The following is a 24572-nucleotide window of genomic DNA, read 5'->3' as shown; positions in this document are numbered from 1 at the left end:
GTAAAAGTTCAACTGCTCAAATTATGAAAGAATGCTATAATGATACAGTAAAAAACTGAAGTTTTTTGGTTTTGTTCTAGTCTTTATACCTTTGTTTTTTTTTTAAAATCTTACTTTTAATTTGTGATAATCACATATCCTCTAAACAGAGAGAGACATAGCTCTCCCAGGATTTTCCTGGGAAGCTGTGAGAAAGCTCAGAGAAAGAATTAAAGCAATTATTATCTCAATCTCTGCACCTAGCAGGCAATCTCTGTTTGTCAAAGATGTTTACAAGAAGGAGTTGTCCCTTCTTGACCAATAGGTGAGAGAAGATTCCTAAAGGCCTGTCACATCTTAGGTCCACCATTGTTTCTATAAGAACTGTGTATTTCTAATAACAAAGTGCCTTTTCATGTCTTCTAATGATGAAGTCTCTTTATCATCTTTGCCTGTCCCCAATACCCTGTTGGTGATAATTAGTGACCCTGGCAGTGATATTAATTTGCATTTTAAACTGCAATTAATTTGATGATTCCAGTGAACTACATAGAATCTTTATCCTCAGGCATAGAAGGCATGTAGAGCCCACTGTTCACATTTATTCCTATGTTTGTCAGTCTGTTACAGGCTTTAGTATCATAGTATCAAAAAAATCTGTCAATATTATGATTTTGGTATATTGTTTAGTTTTATATCAGAGAGATTTTGTTATATATTATTGTCTCTCTATCTTTCAATTGTTTCCCTGCTCATTTATGACTGTCATGAGCAACAGAGGGTCCAGCATGAACTGCTGCTGAATTTTACTAGTAATCTTCTGTGTTACAAAAACCTATTGCTCATTTGTGTCCTTTCCCTCTTGTTTTTAAATCAGTCAATAATCCATGCAGGAGCATTACTCTTTATTATGGATTTAGTTTCTTTAAGTATCTTTTAAGGGACATAGTGCAAAGTTTTTTAATCCAAATGCACGTTTTTGTCCAGATTGCATTTTTTTCTTATGGTCATCCTTTCCATAAGTGAAGAAATTATCATTATCTTTTTAATAATTCCCTTCCACCAAAACTCTATAGGTGCTTATTCATTGTACCAGGAGACCTTTAATTTTCTTGTGTTCTTCTCTTCCCTCATATTCTGCCACTGTACAAACATTTGGCTTGAGCCTGACTTAAATTGTGTCATGCATCTAATAGTTGGTAGGCTTACAGTTATATATTTAAGTTTTTTCAGAAGCCTTGGAGAAGAGCTGCTGGTTATGGTTATGTCTTAGTATTTTCTCACTCATATTTTCCCTTTGATAAGGTTCCTTTATTTCTTTTTTTGCCAAGATAGAGCTACTTAAGCTCCTGAACACAGGCTACAAATTACCCTAAGATCTGAGCTTTTCTCTGTAATAGCTGAGTCATTCCTGAGAGATGCTGTTATGCTTTTATCATTCAATAACTGTACAGACTTTATAGCAGTTTTCTTGCCTAAAATATGATGAAAAAAAATTTTTACTGATTTTTTTTCTCTTTGGCAAGTTATTTCTCAAAATCCTGTTGGGCTGCATTTGTAGCCCAAATATATCTAACTTAAGAGGGCACATCCTTTAATGTTTCCATCATATGAACAGCCCTTCATCTTTTATTTAATTTAAATAGCCTTTTATTTTGCCATGTAACTTTCTTGACTCCCTAATGTATGATTAAAGTTTTCATGAGAGCTGGCTTATATTTACTCTGAGCTTGAGTCTTTGAACACGTAGCTCACTGATATGAGTGCTTCACTCTTTTAGATCCACTTCTTAATTTCCTTTAATTTTCCCTTCCTCTATTTCTTTGGACTTATTATGTTTATACATAACAGTATAGAGGTTCCATTGTTTAATTTTAGAGTGTTAAGATCACAGTTTGTGTTACAGCTAGGAGGGATCCTTTACACTCGGGAATAGAGAAGGTCATTAAAGGTATCTGAAAATTTAGTGAATTCTTAAGAATTCCCTTCAATAAGAAGAATTTAGAAATTCTTCTTACATCTCAATGACTGTTTAAATAAATTCAGTCACTGTTGCTATGTTAATTCAAAAGACAGATACAGTATCTGTATCTATATTGCCAATGTATATTCCTCCTTTTTAGCCAGTAACTTTCAACCTGTAGAAATTCTGTGGTGCATGTTCATTCAATTAACTTTATTAGTCTCAAGATTTTCTTGAGCATTCATTAACAATTTTTCACAGGCTCTTGTTGCAGTCTATTTTAATCTAAGTTATTCCCATGTTCATAAATCTCCTGCTGACCACCTTTGAGTTGTGCCAGACATGCCTGTTTGGTTAATATTGTCAATTAGAGCCAAGCATTCCATTTTATTTACATATCTGTTTGGTGTCTAAGTAGAAATACATTCATTTTTGATCTTGCTCTTCTCAGATGTTTTGATTGGTATTTCAACTGAACTTTAGTTGGTGTGATTGCTATTTAAGGCCTGAATATTATTAGCCGTTCTGCCTTTTCTTTTCTTGAAGATGCTTTATTGCTCTATTCCCTGGAAGACCTGTTATCCCAAACTTGGCTCTTCAGTACCATTTTTTGTTCCCCTTTGATTATATTACTTACCCCTCTTGTGATATACTTGCCAATGACTCAGCTTCCTGTTTGGTTCACCTGAAGTCCATCTTTTCCATATGAGCTTCTAGAAGTCCTCCAGTTCATCTCAGAAAATGCTACCATCTCTTTGAGAACAACTTTTCCCTCTGTCCTATTTCTGCTGTTTCATTGCTTTCATCTCTAGCAGTCAAGTCACAGGCGTTATATACCCACTTATACATTGAGTAGCCTTTTTCTATTGTTTGAGATTCCAGCTTCCCAGGGGGCTACTAGCTGCAGGATGTTGTGAAGCAATCATTGAAGGGCAAGGTCCCACTGGTTGGTTTGCTCCCCTTTTCAGCTAATTGCACTTCTCCTTTAAGGTGTTCTCTTGTGTCATCAAGATGGAGTCTGTGAGGGAGCTGCAGTGTGATTTTGGGAGCTTTTTGGCAGACTGAAGTAGACCTCATTCTTTCTCCAAGACGGTTGCTTTCTCTAAGAGTTTTCATTTTATGAGAGAACTTTCTATATGATTGCAAGGGCATAATATAATATTTTTAGCAAGAAAATCATGGGGAAAAAAATACACTGCATTCACCAGAAACGTAGTATTTCTAGCAAAGAAAAAAGATGGGCAACAACAAAGCTACTGAAATACTCAAATAACCTTGCCCATATAAGAAAGTGCAGGCTCACAACCACTAGAAGCACAAAGAATATTTGGACTCTTGCTTTAGATTTGGCCATTTAACATCTCTTTGACTTGGTGTTTATATATCTATTAATTTGAAGCCTTTACATCAAAGTTAGGCCTTTATAAACATGAAATAAGGTCTTCTTAGAAGCATTTGTTAAGGAACTTCAGAGGAAGAAGGAATATTTTGGAGGGAAGGGCAGAGGAGTGCAAAGGAGGAATTTATTTTAATTGTGCATAGAGACAGATTACTTCTTTCCAGTTAGAACCTTGCTAATTTGTTTTCAGTAAACATCATCACTGGTATAGTAATGATTGATTTATATTTATTTAACACACTTCAGCTAAATAATTCCCAAAAGATTTAATAAATTTGCCAAGAGATAGAACTAATTGTAGCTAGTTTCAGAAAAAAAGTATTAGCCATCACTGAATTTTAGTTATCCATTAGGTGAGCATGTCACAAAATTCAATTGGATAAGCCATCTCATTTTGTAATGTTCTCAGTTCTCACAGCTTCTTTTTTTTTTTTTTTCCAATAAAAGTTATGGTACTGGGGCACAGAAGTTTTGTTTTCACACCGAGTTCAAGTAGACTTTCTAAAGGATCATTTATAATCATATAATTTGTTCAATGTTTCTGTTCTTTCTCTGCTACATGAAGTTGGCATTTATGCTGTAAAGAAATCATTGTCGTTTTGTGGGAGTAAAGACTGCTGATAGCTAAGGGCTATACATAAATAGCAGACTATGCTGGAATGAAAGAAGAAAGGATATTACTATAAAAAATGTAACTCTGCATGTTAAATTTGTTGTTGGAATACTGACTAGAACATCCATCTCATAGTAAAATGCTTACATTAACATTGGAGGTCTTTTCCTGGGAAAGGCTGTAGAAAGATCAGCAAGTGTCATCATCTTCTTTTATTTAAGCTTACTAGAGGATTATCTTTCTACTGAACTACATGCTTTGTAAATGTCTTATACCTTTTATTGAATGTTAAGAAAGTAGCATCAGATTCATTTAGTTGTTTTTTAGGCTGTGGACAATATCTCACTAAGTAGCCTGGGGATAGAGACTGATAACAAATATATGCAGCAGATTCATGTCCACAAGGGTTATCATATGTAAATGGATTCATTTAGGGGAAGTGCCATTAACCCATACATTGTGGTTTATACATTAGGGCATTAAGCTGAGTGAGACCTTCTTGCAGAGCTCACGAGTAATTGCTGTAAAGTGTCACATAATCCGGAGATGCTTTGTATGAATAATCTCTAATGTTTTCTTCAAGCATTGCTTCCCAGTATGGAGGATGTACAACATATACCTGTGGCCAGACTTAATGGATAAATAGGCATGAATCAGGTGTGGGAATAGCATGCAGTGTTTCAGGAAATGCTTACTAAGGGTAGGATTGACCTAAGATCAGTTTTTCAAATTGAAAAAATGAGTTATTTTTGACAGAGCCATTTATCCTACCAGTTTATCTCCACTGACTATAGCCTGTTGATTGCTGTGTCTGTGATAGTTTCTATATAGTCTCAAATACTCTCCTGGAGAAACAATTAGGGTTTTGCATGGCTAAAACTAATCAACTACTTAGGACCTCATCAGCTGTCACTTTTGCCAATAACCTTTCTAGTGCTAATACAATTTACTGGAATGTGTACTATCCCTTTTAGGTGGTCCAAGGCCATCAAAACAGATTGATCATTGTCAACTTCCATGTCACTTTGAAGTCTGTAGTTTTTATTGCAGATCTGAGGAAGAGCCTTCAAGCCCATCTCCTTTTTATCTCTTTATAACAGCCTTTAGGCATCTCTTCTCCTTAAAACTATGTCACAATCACATATTTGGACTAAATACAGCATCGCTGCTGTTATGGGGCCAACCAGTTCATCTGGGTTCCTTCTACACTTAGGGGGATGGATGCTTTGCTGATCTGAAAGAGAATCCTGAGAAAACTAATTTCGATTCGATGTTTCACTTTTAAATAGGTAAAGTGATAAAAATCCAGTAACAAAATACAATATGTTTTAGTAGTAAAATTAATTTTTACACTATTTAAGGACAGCAATTTTCCAGACAATATGAGCATGTGTGTTGATTTTTAGAGCGCTCAAAAAATGTCTGTTAAGTTAGAAGCTCATCTCAGTTTAACTGTGGTGTCGCTCCACTAATTCAAACTCATAAAATATGCAGTGTTTACCTGCAAGAGTAACTGCATATAAAAATTTACATCAGCTGCATCCTGTATGTACACACTACTCACCTTAAAATACATATTATATCTCTGGTCAGATGTTAATTATGCATTTTCCTTTTTTTCTTGTATACATTATTCATACAAAAAAACTTTAAAGCTTTGCTTTTGGGTAAATTTATATTGTCACATGGATCATGATTTTTCAAACCTGTGTTATTTGCTGCATAGACCTGCTAGACTGCTCCACTGAATAAATAGAAGTCTTGGCAAAGTAAACAATTTTGCCAATATATGTTATTTACATAATCCTTTTCACAGAAGTATGAACAGTATTTCCAAGATCTGTTTGTGAATAGTGTTAATTAGAAAGGCGATTTATCTTCTAATGGACCCTAAAAGTGATTATGGTCGCCACAGTTGCACGTTCTCTGTTTACAGATTGGGGCTTAAGAGATTTTTGGGAGTGTTGCTTTTGTCATTCTAGGTGTAGTGCTTAAAGTCCATGCGTTTTGAGTACTTACAGTCCTTGCATGTTGTTTCTTAGGATCATAAATCGTGTTTCCCACACTGTAAAGATCTGTATTACATTAGCTTCAATATCAAAGAAATTTTGATTTACATATGTTGTGAAAATGAAAGCAGTGCTCCCCATTCTCCTTATTTTTCTTCAAGTTTTTTCTGTGAAAATGTGAATGTTAAATCTCAGGCTTCTGGAAAAGAGTTATATCTACCAAAATGCAGATTTATGTACTTCAGCTGCTGATTAATGAAGCCATGGTATCTGTGACTAAAGTCAGATTCTTTGATATGATAATTTTGATGAAACAGTATTTATGTAAGCTTTTGGGCGTATTCTTCTTTGTCATGCAGTCCTTGTTCTGTCTCACACCATATTGATAAAAGTTGGTGCTGAAAACTGGAGAATTCAGCTGCTGTATTTATTTAATGTAGTATGCTATTTATTTTCTTAGGATTGGATAGGCTTTAGTGTCTCAACAAAGAAAAAAAAAATCATGTGTGATTAGTTTGTGCCCAGTATTTGGATCTGCTTTGAGAAAGGGTAACTTGCTTCAAAGGTTCTGGTTTTGCCTTGCTTTCCCCAAGGCAGTTGTGTGTGCTCCTGAAGAGGAGTCAGTAGATAGTGAGGAGTGAGGCCTGAACAAGTTGTCTTCATATTTATGCAGATTGCCTAAGGAAAAACTCCCAGTGATTGCTGTCACCCTGTTGTTATCTGAGAGAATGATCGTTCTGACAGAGACAATTGCTGCCCCAACATTTCTGTTAGCATGAAGATTGATTCTACCTTTAGGCATTATTTTTAGGTCTCAGTGGAGCTCCTGAAGCTTTTTTGCTTCGCTTGTACATACTTGCTTCTCTTCTTTCAGGCTCAGCATTAATAAAAATATTTCAAAATGCAAGAATTAAAATTGTAGACAAAGCTTATTGCTGGGTACTGTATTCAGATCGACCTTACTCAGAGGCCAATGTGTGGATATATTTTCACCACATATAATAAGTATTCAAGATCCCCTACAAGAAGGATCTGGTGTTGAAATGTTGTTGCCATCACTGTGTGTATATCAGAATATATTATCTATTTTTATATATAATATAAATATAGTATGTATTCTACATGTATATAATATATATTATTTGTATGTATATAATATAATATGTATTTTTAATTAGGGAAAACTGTAGAATGGGATTTTTTTAGTATGTAGTTGATTGGGTTTTTTTGTGATCAAGCTTCAATTCCCCTTCCCAAGGATATACATTAGTCCTAAAATAATCAGAAGGCTGGGAATGATTTGGTATGACAGCTGAAGAAAACACTTGTAATCTCTTTTGACAACATAAGTTATTTAGTATTTTTAAAGTTAATTCAATATTTCTGAATGTAATCATATTCAGATATTCCTAGCACAAAGCAAATCCATTATTGAAGAACTGTGCTTATTATTTATTGTATTTAGCCTCCCCACACTACGGGTTTTAGGGTTTTGTAAAAGAAGTTGGATATTAGTGCCAGAGGCCAGCAGATAATGAGATGACTTATTCCTCAGCTAGAAGAGGCTATAACAAAAATTAATTTTTAAGATGTCAAATGCGTAATATATGCAGATAAAATTAACAGAAATATAGTGTGTCGTTTCCCCTTTGTTATTTTTGTATTGCTATGATTTATTTCTGCAAACAATAGAAAAAAACACAGTTACTCCCTGAGTTGTGACAATATGATTGAGAGCTGGTTGAGCATCCACCTCCTTGAGTAGGCCTGTGTTGTCACTAAATGTATGTTCCTGTAATCTACAAACCAAATGTAAGACAGTAAAATTTATTCAAGCAAGAAATACAAATTTACCTCTCTCTGATCAGGATTCCCACCAATTCATCACTTTAATGTATGCTTTGCCTCAGCATAAAAGCCTGCTTAAAGGGCTTTAACTTATTCTGATATGACACATTGAACAAAGTAACACTATTTAGGGAACAAGCCCTGTTGCAGTTATCACCACTGCTAACTTGATGAATTCTAACACTGAAAATAATTTACTGAAAATGACCTGTTGAAGTATCACCTATTCAGTGAGGAGGTAGGGGGGAGTAAATTCCCCTCATAACACAGCTGCAGAACCAAATGAAGGTCATGGGGTCACACTTCAATACTGAGCTTGTTTTCACTTGTGTTATCTCGAGCTCATGAACTTCTGACTTCTTTATTTAGTATGTTTGGTATATTGATTAGGAAAGGTTCTGTTAGTTCACAATGCTGGGAAAACACAGTAAGGCACCCTTTGTGTCTTATTTGCTGTATTAAGAATTGTCATTTAGACACAGTTTGTTATTGTCTGTTTCTCCCTGCTGGATCGTAGCCTTCTAGATTTTCAAAGTTGGTTCAGTATGAGTAAATTAATTGGTATTTCATGTCAAGCATGGGACAATATTCCTTTTGGAGCCCAGTATGATATTGCATAGGATTCTGAGTTGGTAGAGCAGTACAACAATACATGTAATTTGCAATGCCAGGAGAAATTAGACTTTGCAATTTCTATACCTAGTTGAATACAATGTGAATGTGATTCCTATTGCCAGTCTGAATAATATTCTCATTATTGTGACACTGGGTGTGCCCAGAATGGAATACATGGAGTGTAAAGTCAGCCCAAGCCCATTGGTATCCAAAGCTCTTTTTGTTCACAGTTGTGTTATTTAACATTCTGTGTTTGGTGGAAGTGTGAATATACCCTCATGGCAGTCTGGCACGTGCAGGAAGATATTTGGTCTCTTTGGATTAACTTGGGTATGAACATTGGTTGGTTTATTTAATAACAAAGACCAGTTGCTGATCCACTAAGTTGATATATTTATCTAGATCCAAGTTCCCCTTTGGGCCTGTTCATCTGGAGCCAAGCTCAGCTGTTTTTGTAGCAGTTGTCATCAGTGACTCCCTACATCTTTCCACGAGCCTTGGGAGCACACTGCCCTTGGCCATCTCCTCTCAGTCTTCCTCCATTGTAGGGCTTCAGTGGTTGATCACAGTTCCACAAAACATTTCACAATGATAATTTAATATCTGTCCACAACTTTAGGCAAGTCTTACTAGGATCTTTGCAAGACATCCTTCTTTCTACAAGTAAGTCAAGCTATATCCTTAGTGCAGCTAGAGTTCTCAGCACACATAAACACAACACAGGTCTCGCATCTAGTGAACTACAGTGATACTTCACTAGGTTAAAACCTCTCCAGGCAAGCTGGTCTGAATTCTTACGATTACAGCAACCACTGTGGATCTGTAAGTCTAAGACAGAACAGATTAAAAAAAAGAGATGGCGATTTTTTGAGATAAATATATGCAAGGAAATAAAAATATTGTCATCATAATCGAATAAATTTGAACTCCTGGAAAGCTACTCTAATGTCCTGCTGTTGGACTACAACACACCCAGTGCAGCCTCCATGTCTGTCTCTAGAATGAATCTTGTGGCTCTTGATCCCCTGGTATTCTTGGAGGATGGTTCATGGGGTCAGGATTGTTGATACTGCATCAGTTCTACTGCTTTTAGCTCCAGTTTTAAAATAAAATGTTTTCTCACAAAATTTTTCTATCATATACTGCTTTTTAAACTGTGCGGTAAAATAGAGATTTAATGGGTATGTCAAAATGATCCAAACATTTTTCCCTTTATGTTACTTAGTGACATAGAAACATTTAGTACTGGTGATTTAGTGAACAGCATGTGGGGCTAGACTAATCTGGTCCCTCTCCATATCACCCAAAAGTTGGGAAAATTTGTCTTTTGGATTTCAGCTCTGGGGTTCCATCTTGCCCTACAGAGCTGCTGGTGTTGCTCCCAACACCGAGGGGTGGTTCAGTCCCTTAAGGTTAGGTCTAGATTTGATAAAGTCAGACTGAGTGCTGCCAAAAACAAGTGCCCAGGTCTCCTACAGTTTCCGTCAGTGTAGAATAAGGAAGCCAGTCCACATATATGGTATGATATGCTTTGTAGCTGAATCATGGATGAGAAGTTTTCTAAATCCAGAAAACAAAGTTGTTTCAGCTCTTTTTGTAATGATTATTTTCGCTTTTAGCCTTTCTCATAATAATCACACCCTTGAAATTTTCCCATTTCTTAAGAGCATATGTATGCGTGCACAATGTGCATGTTATATGTGTGTATCTATATACAGTGCATATATATAAAGGCAGTGTTTGCATATGGGTAAATTACTCCTAAAGGAGTAATTAATTTTTGATTGTATGATTCTAATTTGGAAAAAGCCTTTTTTTCACCATCTGATCGGTTTCTTTTATGCTTCAAATATTTTCTCTCTTAACTTCATTATTCTGTTTCTTTTGCATTGTTCTGTTTTCCTTGGGAAAGGCAGAACCTTCTAGGATTCTAGTTCTTCTTGCCTCTTATTAGGCCAGTAAGTCATGGGAATGAAAAGCACATTAAAAAGTTGGCTTCAGAAAAGCTGGCTGCTAGGGAGGGTTAACACTCCCTTTTAAATCTGATTTAATACAATTCTTGGTTTCTCTGCTTATTGTAAATAATATCCTTATAGAAGTTGTTTATCATGGAAGGGAAACACTTTCACTTACACAGTGTTACAGTTAATTGCTGTTGCCATTTCAGCCACATTAATCACACCAAAAAATCTTACTTGGGATGCATTGGGAGTAACAGTGTCTTTGGCAAATTTAACAAAACTGCTCCATAAAAATGACCTATGTTAATTCTCTGGACGTGTACTAGGTCGTCTGGGTTTTTTCAAGAAAGAAAATAAGGATTTCATCTCTTTGCTGATAAATATTTGCCATTTTGCAATTACCAGCATACGATATCATAAATACATAATAGTTCAAAGTCTTTTGAATATATTTTTCTTACTAATAGATCTTTCTTCTTCCATAATGAGCATAATTTTTTCTTATCTGAGAATTATTAGCTGTTCAGTTGTGATCCAGCTGTATAATTTATGTTCAATTCATTGGAGGGAAGAGAACTTAAAGAAAACCACTGGGAATTTTTTTGTAGCAGTCAATAATTTATAAGAATAAATATGTCCAAATTTTACTCCTCTTGTCTACAATGAAGATTACAAAAACATTGTCACACATTTATATCTAATACCTGATGTACACAGTTTAAACCAGCAATTTTTGTTCATAATTCGTATTCTCCTTATACTAATTCAATTTTGCTGCTAAGTTTCTCCAAATACCTTTCTAAATATCTGACCAAATTAGCTATTTCTGTAATTTTTTGACCCTTTAGCTTTCCATGGTATTTAATTTTTAATTTTAGTCACTCTTCAGAGCTCCCACATGCCATTAAAAAGGTGTGGTTTCAGTTGGATGATTGGCTTAAAATATTTAATGGCTTTTTAAAAATAAATCTTGTTCTGATTTTGGCTTGCCTAAACTGACACAATTGGGTTCATTAAATGTTCAAAGTGTCTTACTGAATGAACATGTTGGCATTATACATCACAGTAATTTTATCCCTAATCATTGTAAAAAAATTTTTAAAAGTCATATTGAGCTCAGTAGGTTATTTGCATAAAGAATTATTAATACTCTTAAATTCATATACTGATAAAGTCTGTGTATAGAGCATATGCTGTGAAAAAATTTACCTATTTACAGGTGCTGATGCCCATACCACTCTAAATAGGGTGTGAGAGAAAACTGTGATCAGAATTTGGCAGACTTCCACTGTATCTGAAGACACCATACAGTTTGTAATGCCAGTATACTGTAAAGGAACATTATGTGTTAAATCCTTTTGGTTAATTTCTAAAAGGCTCATCTGAGGTATACAATACTCAGACTCAGCATTTCTGATCTACTGGTGTCTGCTTCCACCATCTGCTTTTGCTGAACTATTTTTACCTTAACAAGTATCAGTGGCTGCCACTGAGTAGCCCTTTGATGTGCAGTCAATCACAGACAAGAATAAAATTGTATAATAGACTATAATTTCCTGTCTGATCATAAGCTCTGCTTTTTGAGCTGGGTGATTTCCTTCAAACTAATTGACAAATGCACTGGCACAGGGAGAGATGGGCTGCAGCTGCCTGTGGTTTGTCAGAAAGACAGAAGTAAAGGAAATCTTGAGAAGTACTGAGGTGTTCGTGACATTGAGATGCATCTTCTTCTGGGAATATTCATAGTTAGAATGAAGAACTTGTATTTTTTTCAGCAAAAAAGGCTCTCCATTCCTTCAGGCTTTAAAATATGTTTTGAAAAAGAGAAAATCACATGGAAAACTAACTTGCTCTTCTAGCATCTTTCCTTCCTCCAAGGGACAATGGAAACACAGCACACAGCCCAAAATAATAACCTAATACTGGTCTGCCACATTTTCTTCAGCAAGCTGAAATAATTGATCAGCACAGTCAGCCTTTAAAACCAAAGTTAAGAAGAACTCTTCTCTTTCAACAGGGTACCTCACGTGCTTCACAGAAATGATGGTGCATTTTTGTTTTCCACTCACTGTTATAAGGTGTGCCAACCAGCATTTTTGCAAGAGAATTTGTGGAACTGTGCTATTGAGATCTGTTTTGGCAGCAGTGACCCATTCACAAAGGTTGGATGTTAGGTGCAGTCTGTACTGGTGGCTTCTCACAACACTTCAGCTTTTCCAATGAAAAATACCCTATGTATAGAGAACTACATTACATTACAAACATAGATTTATTTTTCTCTTTGTTCAGAAAATTTTAAGTTCATGCTTTGCTCAGAATTCTTTGATTTTTCATTCTGAGCTCCTAGGAATTTTTTGGGGGGGAAATGTGTTAATTTTGATTTACTTAAATGAATATTTTAACTTAAAAACTGTTTTAAAACATGTAAGAAGGAACAGATTGATCTTGTCATCATCAATTCAGCTGTTATTTCACATTTTAATTCATGTGTATCTTGCTTTTGAAATAGCAAATCTTTTGAATAATTTTCTTTATTTGGCATTCTCAAAATTATAGATGCCCAGAAAATCTTTGGCTTCAGTACATGTGGCGGGGGAAACTGTTCTTCCAGGGGAATTATGACCTAACTAGATAAACAGTTTTCATATTCTGATATTTAAGACATTTTGATCTAGGATGACAATGAGCTAAAACTTCAGATTATGAAACCTCCATTATAAAATTTATGGAATTACTTTATATAGGTATCTTAGTCTTTAATTTAAAAAACCTTATCGTTTCTTAGCTTTTTTGTGAAATATACCTCAAAATTAAAAACTTGCAAGCCTTGAAATGTCTAAGGTCACATCATCTATGTACCTAGATGTAACCAAGAAAAAAATCATTGTTATCTTCCCCAAAGTTGCTGATGTGTTGGACAGCAGAGGTAAATCCAGAAAAACAGATTAGCAGGGAATTGGTAAAATGGCAAGAAACTTATTCAGTACATTTATGGCACAGCATAGCTCCACGTGGTCTTCAGTATTTGCTGTGCTTTTCTATAATTTATACATGATTTTAGTCTGGTTAGAGATGGTTTAAAAAAATTTAAACAACAAAACAGAAGCAAAATTGCTTCCATGTGACAAGTCTCACAGTTTTCATCCCATCATATTCAATTGGTATACTGTATGCATCACCATTTTTCAGTCTCTTGAGAGACCTCCTACTGTATTTTAGCATTTCATGATTTGGGGTTTTTAACTTTTCATTTTTGTAATAGCATTTGAGTCATGTGCCCAGTAAGCCTTTTTGTGAATTGGAGCCTATATTCTTACTTGGCAAGCTCATGTCTACTTCTGCTCAGTGAATGGGATTTGGCTCTGTACTGAAATAATAGCGTTTGAATTTAGGGGTTTAAACATAAATATGTATATAAATTATTATATCAATATTATTCGATATAGATAGATCTAAAAATACATTTAGTATATTTAAGGGGTGGGTGTAAATGACTGTGTTGTGTAAATTTTAAGCAGACCTAATGCATTTCTGTGTGTGTTCAGACAATACAGTGAGATTTTAGGATTCTTGTGTGACTCTGAGATGTTTGAAATGGTGTTTCTTTTTTCCTGCTAACTCACAGTTTTATAGTAGGAATGTCAGACTATTTTTGGCAGTCAGTTTGGGCCATATGTGTTTTTCTACCAGAAGTGGCTGCTGGGTATTTTGTTGTGTCAAGGACTTAGAGGTGCTTTTTATTTGGCTGTGAGATAGATAGGAAAAGTAGATGTTAAAAAAAACCAAAACAACAAAACCAAACAAGGATGGGAAGAGCTTTGAAAAGCTCAAGAGAGAAAATTGTCTTCTATATATGGTAAATCTTCAAGATTAGACACAAGAACGTCTATTTTTACAAGTTTGGCAGAAAAGCTGGGTACACTTTCGTATGACACAATTGTAAATTTCTTTGGCTACCAATCATTTTGCAGTTCTCTTTTGATTTAAGGGGTTAACATGCCAGCTAAGATAGTTTTACAAAAGCTAGTGTAATTACTTATGATCTTTATCTCATCTTTACATCCTTAACAGATGTAATTTTGCCTTAAGAATTGAACTTTAACCCATCAGGGTAGACTCTGAGTTGCTGCAGAAGTGGTGTGGCTGAGGTAGAGACTGTAACCCCAGGGGCCCTGGGCAGAGTGTGCAGCCCCTGGGGAAGCCAGGCGGGGACAGTCAGGGCTGGTGGTGTCCCCAGTGGCCTCCCTGGTAGTGTCTCTTCAGGCTGCTCTGCCACTGCCCTGGTTTTACTGGTGAGAAAGAGGTCTTGGGAGAGGAAAACCGTGGCTAGGGTTTAAAAGGAGTAGGGCGAGGTTAGCATTTAAAGGTGAAGGGCAGGGATTGGACTGTCCCAGAACACCAAAGCTGATTTTCCTGCTAGTCAAGAACTATTTATCAGTAAACTGGTAAAATGGAGATACTTAAGAAAAAAAGAGGTGGCAGAACATAGCCTTAAAATTAAGTTTTCATTAAAGAAAATCAATTTCATTTGCCTATCGTGCTTTTTAAAACCAATCAAGACATAATTGTAATGATACTGGGATCCCCTGCAACGGGATGAGAAAAAGCGAAGAAATGTGGACATTCAAAAGCTGACATTGGATCTGCAAACACCAAGGCAAGAAGCCCTGTTAGTTTTCTGTTCTCCAGAGCAGCCAGCCTCCTCCTCTCCCTTCAAGCAATGCATTTGGCTGGACAGCATGCAGCCATGTAGTGGTTGTACAGCCCACTCTCCTGGGCTGAACAGGGCTGTAACAATGTTTATTCCCTGGAGCTTTGGCTTGGTGTCACTTTCCTAGTTCTTGTAAAAATTAAAGCGAAACAAAAGTTTCCATGTTAACAGGTGGGTATGTAGATAGATTTTCTCTGGGAATTTTGTTTTTTTGTTATGTGTGGGGCATATCTTTTTCTACATAGCCATTCTGATTATATAGATGCCATTTTAATCCACATTATAATGTGGATTTTATACATTTTTATACTTGTTTTGTTCTATACTGAGCATCTACCATACTTCATGAGGTGAGAAATCTCCTTCCTTAGTCAAGTGTGACAGCTGCCAAATTTATCATACATTTGTTTGCCTGGAACTTCAGCTGTCCAACAATGTTTCTGGTATTTAGATCATGTAGTTGCCACAAGAAAATTATATTAAATTTCATGTGGAACTAAAAATAAGTGTAACTGTTAAAATGATGGAATCTCCCTATTGAAGTTTTCACCTTGATCATTCCTTTTACAGCCTTAAAGCTATTGCACTATGTCCTACTTCAGATTTTCTGACCCTCTTATTAATTTCATTGAACTATGCTGTCTTTGCAAAAATATTGACCCATTCTTTCACAGGACAGGAGTAATTTAAAAGCTGCAAGAGTATACATTTTATTTTTAAGTGTAATACTTCCTATTAATACAGAAAGCTGTAGCATATGGCTTGAAATATGTGGAATTGAAAGACTCTTATCCATATCTAAGCACATTAAAGAACTGTATGCATCTATTTAAAATGAAACATGAATTTAGGTTGATTCTGTATCAAGGAAGTTCATGGCACCTTGGTGCTGACATAAGCAGCCAGTAAATCAGGGCGAAAATAGCTAGGAAAATAGCATTTTTAAACAGACTTATAAAGGAAATGCCAACATAATTGTAGAGTTGAGTTAGCTAGCTGTGAATTCCTCCAGTTTAAAGAGAATACTAAAACTGAGTGAATTAATCACAGGAAATAATTTACTGGACAAATTTAGCATGTCTTGGATTAAAAGGCATACTTCTTAGAACAAAATTAGGTTACTGTGAGAATTGCTGAGTTTAAACATTGCTTCACTGCAATAGAAGAAAGTAACTGCATGTGCACACATAGCTCTGGAGGAAAAAAAAGAGACTAGTGCTGAGCTCTTGTATTTTTTATTTGCCTCTGTTCTTAGTTTGGGTTACTTGCTAGCATGAAGAGTCAGGAGGAAACTGTTAACCTGCCCGCTTGTTACTCAATATTACATTTTATTGGAGTGTGTGTATGGAAATACAAACCCAGAACATCTGCAGAAGAGTGCTCTTCTTCAGAAGAGACTGTTAAACCCCTGTAAAAAAAACCCCAACAAATCTAGCTGTAAATGTGTTATTGTCTCCAGCAGCAACTGTAAGCAGAGACCCTTCTGAAGAAAGACCACAGGGCAGGCATAGATGATTTTTCTCCCTGATGTCCTTCCAACTATTTTTAACTCAAAATGACAGGAGCTTTAAAATGTGTTTTCCTAATAATGGTGGGGGGGGGTGTGGGAAATTGTGTGGTGGTATCTGTTATTTTTTACTTTCCTTGTAGTTATAAGTTCCTCTTTGCCTCAGCATATGACTGAAAGGTGTTGCTTTTCTGAGCTCAAAACCTACATATGAACTATTTATTACATACTTGTCGATATTCTTTTGTTTCCAGTATAGAGATTTCTGAGCTGCCTGAAACTGCCCATTTCTTTTCTCCCCTTGAGCCAAATTCATCCATCGTGCATCTACCACTTCTCTGGCAGAGTTTTCCAGAAGGGCTGCTGCTAGTCGTGTGGGCAAACATAGTGCTTTTGCCTCTTTTGAACATAGTTCATATAAATTGATTATGATGTGCCCTAAATCTTGTGATGGAGGTCAGTCTCCTGTCCCTACTGACCCTTTCTGTGCTGCTCATGACTTTGTACAAAACTGTCATCTGGTACATATTTACAGTTTATGAATAATAATGTCTTGCTTTCCCAAAACCGTAGTTTGAATAAAGCCCACTTGTTATTTTTATTTTTAAAGTAAATAAAACCATCAGAAATCTCAATCTTATCATATGAGTTCAAAATCAAGTAATGTTTTTTTATCATATTCATTTGGTGTTAGCCAGCAGTAAAGATGTTTTCCTGAGAGTCTATTCCTTTCACCAAGGGTGAAGTTTTATAGATGTTGTTTATTTTACGTTACTACATTGCTCTGTGTGACTACATCATAAAATCATTCGTTAGGTGAAGGTAATTTACAAATGATCAGAGGCAACCAAATTACTCCAGCTTAATGAGTTGCCACTTATTGCCTGTGTAGGCTCTTTTTCTGCTGCGGCTGTGAAGTTGGCTTACATTAATGTGCATTAATTTTATTTCACAAATGCAGTGATGGAGGAGACCTAATCCTTCCAGTTATCATGGCTCAGCAGTGAGTGGGAACACATTAAGTCAGGGTTAACTTCATTGCATATACCTGTCACTCTGGACCTGGTGCAAAACATACACCAAGGCATTTTTCCAGGAAAATGTCATACCAGTGTGTCAATAGCTGCAATGGCAACCCACTCATCTTGAGGTAGTGTTCAAGCTGATGATTTTTAGCCATACAGACTGAAATGTGTGAGATCTTTTATTTCTGTGACACTATCTCCCTCCTTGTGTAGACACCAGAGGTTCTGTAGTTGGATTTCCTTCTCTAAAGAAGGGAATTTTTGGCAGAGTGTTCAGTGCAAGGGCATCAAACTCAGGATCCTACTATCTCAGCTTGGCTCCAAATTATTGGAATTTGGCAATTTTTTGATGAAAAGACATCTTTTTGGGAGTTTTCTTGAAGAGTGCTAAGGATATTTTTGATAATTGATGAAAGGGCTACATGAAGTGCTATGGGACTGATTATTCCAATGACTATGAGATTTTATCACAAACTTATGTCAAGGAAGAAGTCGGGCAAGCCATCTGGCCAGAGCTTTGTGGCAGTGACAGCCTCCAAAGTGGGACCTGATGTAGTGGAAGTAGGGTAGAAACTAAAGTGGAGGTGACTGAACCACCCTGCTCTCCAATGTTCTTGGGAACGAAAGGTGTTAGGAAGGTCTCCTTTTCCAGTGCAGAACCTAAAGGCAAAGATATGTGAAGAAAAGGACCACATCACTTCCAGGCTGCTTAAGTTTCTGTGAAAAGTCAAAGTTCAAAGAATTTTGCACAAAGTTGTTTAACCATTTGATTGGACCTTCATTAGCATGTACAAACTGATTGTGTAATACAAGCCTGACACAACTCTGAGTTCTTCCTTTCCAGTCCTGACCTCAGCTTTCAGTGTATCTTCAACCCATATTTTTCTGGTTTTTGTTTCTCTTTAGTCTTTTCCTTTGCTTCTTTCCCTTTTTTCAGTTCCCCTAGCAACAGGAAATAACAATAAAAAGTTGTGGAGTAAGATTTAGTGCCATCCCATTATCTTGTGCTCTGCTGCTAATGTCTGAGACTGCGTAAATCCTACAGTTTCATTTCTACAATTTAGGTTGTACAAATTCCAGCCAGCAGCCGATATTGACTGGGGTTGATAAAGTGTCTGCAAATGTATCTAATACTAATTGAGTCTAAAGATTAAAAGACTAGAACAATATCTTGTATGATTGAAGATGCAGAACCCCGAGGGATGCAAAAAATATATTATGTTATATATGTTTTTATTTTATTCACTGAAATAAAATAGATACTTGGAACAGCTGTCTTCATCCTGTGCCTTGAGAGGTTATACACAGTTTTGTGGTAATAGAGGGACTTCCAGAACATTCCTGCACTACTTTATCTGGAGGCAAGGATTTTATGTTGTCTCAGTTCCTACCTTCTCTTGTTTTACTTATCCTTTCTGAGAATTTTCCTGGTTTAAATCTGTACTAAGCTGGTTAGCTATACTGGATAAGTTATTAATTACAGTTTATGAGAATAATTTAATACTGAAAAGGGATAATACTTTCAAGTGTGACGTAGTCTAGATATAGGTTTTTGAGCCGAGAAGAGTTGTGTTCTAAAGTCATATGCTGAGGCAAAGAGGATTTGATCATCAGAGACAGATTTTTTCACAAGATTTTTTTCCCCCTCTAGTCTCAGGAAAATAACATGTCAAAGGTCTTCTTGCCTGACCTCAGTAGAGAAAGGGCTTTTAAAAAGAAAAAAAAAAATTCCCATACTGTACACTGTCTTTAGGTTAAACTTTTGTGACATGCTTTTTTTTTTTTTTTTTTGTCCATGGGAAGAATGGGAATTAGAACTTAAGATCTTAAATTTTAAATATGTGCATTCTTTTGCCACAAATTATGCATTTATATTTTAGCTTTTCTTTTGTACTGCAAAGCAGGATTGTGTGGTTCACTACTCAAGGAAGAAAAAGAATTAGTTATTTTATGTCAAAACTAAAAGAGAAATTTGTGTTGTGCATGCAGCAATGTAAAGCTGTCTACAACTTGCTTTCATTCTTGCCACAGTTCCTTCTGTTGCTTTGCTTCTCTGTATCAAGACAGTGCCTTACAGTTTGTTCACAGGCAAGGCCTAATCCTCTCCAATATTTTACATTTGTCTTCTCTGTTAACAAATGAAAAACCTGTTGGATTAATAACAATGGGGATTACAGCTTTGGAACTTATGATATGAATTGCCAAGGAAGACAGGCTGCTGAATCCCAGGACTCTGGAATGTGCCCTTGTGATGTTCCAGCAGGGCTCCCTGCCCCCAAGGTTTCTTCCAACCTTCACTGAAATTCTGCAACTCCCGTACACACCTGCCCCATGTACTTGTGTCTGAGTAACTCTGTTTATTTCTTTTGGATTTCTGCCAGCAGTTTAGGCCTCAGGTAAATTCTCTTATCTTCTGTTAAGTCAATATTTATTTAAATTCCAGTGGACAAACTTTATATTCTAAGTCTTTTCAACACATGTATTGTTTAGAAGAGGTCTGTAGTGACTGCACAACTTCACCTGCAATCTCTTGAATAATGTATGTTGTTAAGAATATCAACTTGGTATTGATTATTTGTTTATTAAGGTGAAATGTCAAAAAGAAAATTGGTTTATTTTTCCTAAAAAGACAGCTTGAAATATTATATTAATGAAATTCTGGATTTATTCCACAGACTGAAGGTTTGTATTCATTCTTTTTATGCTCTGTGCAAGTGAGCAAAGATATCTTCTGTTCTTTTGCATTAAAGAGTTGTTGGATAGCAGACTATATAATAGAATAGAAGTGCTTAAGGGCAAAATATTAGATTTTTCCAACAAGCAAATTTGGCATTTTAGCCTTTTTTTCCATGTTAGCTCTTCAGATTTCTGTGCTGTAAAGTACAAAATGATGCACTCACACTTATTTCCCATGTTTGCTTGTGGTAGCAATTGTCAGACTAAATTGCTGATACCTCATCAGAAGGAGGAGTTACCTGCTGTAACTAAATAAAAATAAGTTTATTTGAGAGAAGGATTTGCAATTCATGATGTCAAACTTGACTTACACTTCCAGTAAGTGTGTTTGGTTTATACTGCCTTTAAAAATAAATACATAAATACCACTGTGCAATTATTTTAAATGGTGCTGTTTTTATAATTCTTTCATCAAGCACTTTTCTTTTACCACCACGTTTGAATTGTAGTCACTGTATCTGCCGACTTTTTTTTTCATTTCCAAAACCAATAGCATTGGCTTTTGCAAGACTCAAGAGAAAGAGGATTATGTATTTGTTAGGAAGAGCTCTTTAGAGATATACATATTTGCGTTTTATGTGTGTATGTGAGCATATCTATATAAAGATCTTAAAATATATAGACATATATATAGTCACAGTGTAGCATATTAAGAAAGTGTAATCCCCATTGATTTCACTATATATTTCACTATTGGCATGGGTAATTTTATTTACAGTTGAGCATTGTGTATTCCTGGAAAGATGGGAAATTTTCAATTGCCATTGGTTATAACTACTTTTTGTCATATACGCATCCTCCTTTGGTGTCTAAGCCATAATCAAAATAAAATTCAAATTCCACTGATTTTCTGAACACTCTGAATATACAACATGCACAGTTATCTCTAGAACACTCTTTAATAGAAATCAAACCCCATAATGAGAGGTACTGCAGGAAGCTGCATAACACATTGCAGGGCACTTGCCTAACACTGTGTTTTGAAATCTTATCCTGAATTTTAGTACATTAAGAGGGTACTTTCAAGTGCAAGACTTAAAATGTTGAATATAATTGTATTGGAATATGGCCTTATCCCTTAAAGCCAGATCTGAATTGAAGATGTGAAATTGCAAATACTTACAACATTGGTGGCTGAGAAAAACAATGGTAGCAATCTCAGCTATATTCAAATGTTGTTAAAGGATCTGATACCTTTGGAGCTGTCTGGTAGACTGTACATTGGAAAAATAAAATAAAAAATTAATACTCCATTTTTTACTTTTAAAAAAAGTTATTTCTTTAAACTCTATAAGTACTTTTGAGCTTATGCTTCTGTCAGTCAACAAAAATGCAAAGGAGTAACATCTTCAGCTAAAGCATGGTCGTGGGAATAGGAAATAAATCTTTAAAAAGACTGGTTGTTGCAATCAATACCCAGGTAGTTTAGGTGGCAGGTATAATTGACATAAATGATTTTTTTGTTTTATATTGAGCTTTGCTAATTCCTTTGCTTCCGGCCTGTGAAGGTATTGGTTGAAGCAGTTCACTGGGAGCATATCTACTGTACATACAACCTCCGTGACTGATATGGATGTAATAGGGCTTTTTTCTTGTTTCATAGGTCTTGCAGTCATTCCCCTGACCAAAGGCTCAACAAGCACATTCAGGCTTCTTATGAAAAACAGCTCTGCCAGCTGAATTGCAGGAAGCTTATAAGTTTGTTTGCCAGGCTTCTCTGGGTGTATAAACCAGTTGCTGCAGCTCTAAAAATGATATGACTGGTGCAGTAGTGATTTTCTGCACTGAAGGTGGATGCTGACAGGAGTTATGTACTGCAGATATTTTAGTGAACTCTGAAAAGACTGTGCTGTAATACAACACTCCAGATAGAGAATTCTATGGTTCTGATTTCTTCTAGCGTGTGATTTCCTCTCCATCATAATCTTCTGTAGAATTATATTTGTGGGAAACCAGTCTGTATGACTGCACTTTACCTTGTAACAAGGAATTGTTTTCCCTTGTTTAATTTAATATCTTTTGGCTCCAGAGCATACCTCAGTTTTCTGCATTTATTTATGTGTTGGGGAAGTGCACTAGGGGCACAGAAAAATGCATGTGCCCTGTGCCTGTGAAGGTTAGGACTGAACTTAAAATCTGTTGTGCCAGGCAGCAACTACTTGGACAGCTGCCTAGCTGGGTTTCTTTTGATTCTAAATGCTCTATGTCATTTCTAATACTGCCAAGGGGAAGCACATGGGTTTTATGTATTGGTCACTAACTATTCCGTGAGGGGGTTAAAAATACCACGCTGGAGTATTAATAGCTTTTCTCTGAAAATAGTAAATACTTCCTGTAATTGAAGAGTAAGCCTCTTGCTGTCATTCTAGTATAAACATGTCATGAGAAATCCTCGCTTAAAAACATCTTATGCTCTTGTTCAGTGTTTGTCAGGTTCAACTCCAGCCATGGCTTCCCCGTGGAGGTTGGTTCAGATTCCAGCATCCTCCAGCTGAAGGAGGCAGTTGCCCAGCGACAGGGAGTTCCAGCTGACCAGCTGCGGGTGATTTTTGCAGGGAGGGAGCTCAGCAATGACTTGACACTGCAGGTAAGAATTCCTTGGTAGCTTCTCGCCTGGGCTGCTGCCAGCTACTCTGCCTCTGCCTCTAATGCTGCCAATCTGATGTTCATGCCTGAGATCTAATAAAATAAATAGTGCCTGGGGATTCCTTGAACTTTACTCCACACTGCTTCATTAATTCTGACCTTCTTAATTATGCATTAAAACAGCAAGCAGGAAGGGTAGGGAAAGAGAGAGAATACGAGACAGAGAGCACGAGAGAGAGCTGTGCCTGGTGAATAAATGTTTACTGACTACAGAAGCAAGCCATGCACAATTTCTGTATCTGTTCAATTTCTATCTTACTTATTCCATTTGAATCTTAATGAAGAAGGATGTGAATAAATGGCTCTAAATCAGGCTGCACAGTCATCACATTTTATAGGATTTGTAACCCAATTGTGACCCCTGGAGGATAGCTACGTGGCCGCTACTGTGCTGTGTGCTGCTGTGCCTGCACAGGTGTGTGATGCTGGAGGGGTGGTTCCAGATCAGAAAGCCCACAAAAGTGTTCTCCAAACCACTGAACTCATAAATGTGTGAAGCTAAAAGAGGAGCAGGGAGCACAGAAGAGCAGCTATAAGTAGGTATCTGAATTCCAGCTTCTGAAGGTTAGCGAACCATTCTCTTCAAAAAGGCTTCTTACTGTTCATCTGTAGTGAGCAGTAAGAAGCACCAAAAGATAGGTTCAAGTTGCTCTTTGCTACTGCTACCAGTGCAGCTGCAGTTGCTTTATAAATAATTTTGTTTACCCTGTGTGTGCATTTGGCAGCTCATACTCCAGTAGCCAGGGTTTAGCATAATATTACCTATTTAAGACAATTGGCAAACTTGGGGAAACCTAACTGCCCTTTCAGCATAGTGTAAATACTGATTTAATCAAATTGCCATCCTTCTGCAGTGGTATCAAAGAGCTGCAGTTACAACCTGCAGTAGTGCAGGTGATTGCATGAAAGATCCCTCAAATGCAGAACTATACAGATTAATTTGTATTCATATTTCAGACATATTGTTGTACTCAGAATGGCTGCTAAGTCTGAGTACAGAAAGTCACTATGGTATTGATGACCTATCACTGTTTCTTCTTGGGTATGGTATTTGTTGCTTTGCAAAGGGCTTTAGGGAATTCCAGCACACAAAGGAAGGTGTAGAAATGTGAATTGCTGCCAGTCTCCAGTGCATCAGCTGTGAATAGTGTTGATGCATACCTGCAGTGTGCTCCACCTACATGTGAAAACACATATATAAAAGTGTAAGAATGAAAAAAGTCACGTGAATTGTAGAAGCTGTCAGTTGCCAGTTGCTAGATTGGAGTTGCTGTGTCAGAAGCTTCTGAACCACTTTGCTTTTCCTGGCAAGCTGCAGGTGTTGGTATTACTACCATTTTGTGACAGCATGAAACACAGATTTTCAGCCCAGTTTGACACTTGCAACCAAGTTTGTTGTTGGCTACAGCATACAGTCTGTTGCCAGGGTAAATTAAAAATGGTGTTCCAGATATATAGACCTCCTGATCATGTAATTTCCTTTTTTTGTCATAATTATCATGTCCAGTCAAGACTTCCTATTATTTAGTAAACTTGATCTAGATTCATTGCTTAGACTCT

General features: G+C 36.4%; 1 protein-coding gene across 1 annotated transcript in view; it reads left to right on the top strand.

Moving 5' to 3' along the window:
* The window catches only part of PRKN (parkin RBR E3 ubiquitin protein ligase), a 675490-nt gene that overhangs the window by 97674 nt on the left and 553244 nt on the right, over positions 1-24572 (top strand). The window contains exon 2 of the mRNA XM_066546681.1: positions 22790-22953. Coding sequence (XP_066402778.1) covers positions 22790-22953 — 164 coding nt within the window. The remainder of the gene's footprint in view (positions 1-22789; positions 22954-24572) is intronic.

This window comes from Molothrus aeneus, chromosome 3 (genome assembly GCF_037042795.1).
Source record: "Molothrus aeneus isolate 106 chromosome 3, BPBGC_Maene_1.0, whole genome shotgun sequence".
NCBI classification, from domain to species: domain Eukaryota; kingdom Metazoa; phylum Chordata; class Aves; order Passeriformes; family Icteridae; genus Molothrus; species Molothrus aeneus.
The sequence above is the reverse complement of the archived record's forward strand: the minus strand, read 5'-3'. Positions and strand labels throughout refer to the sequence as shown.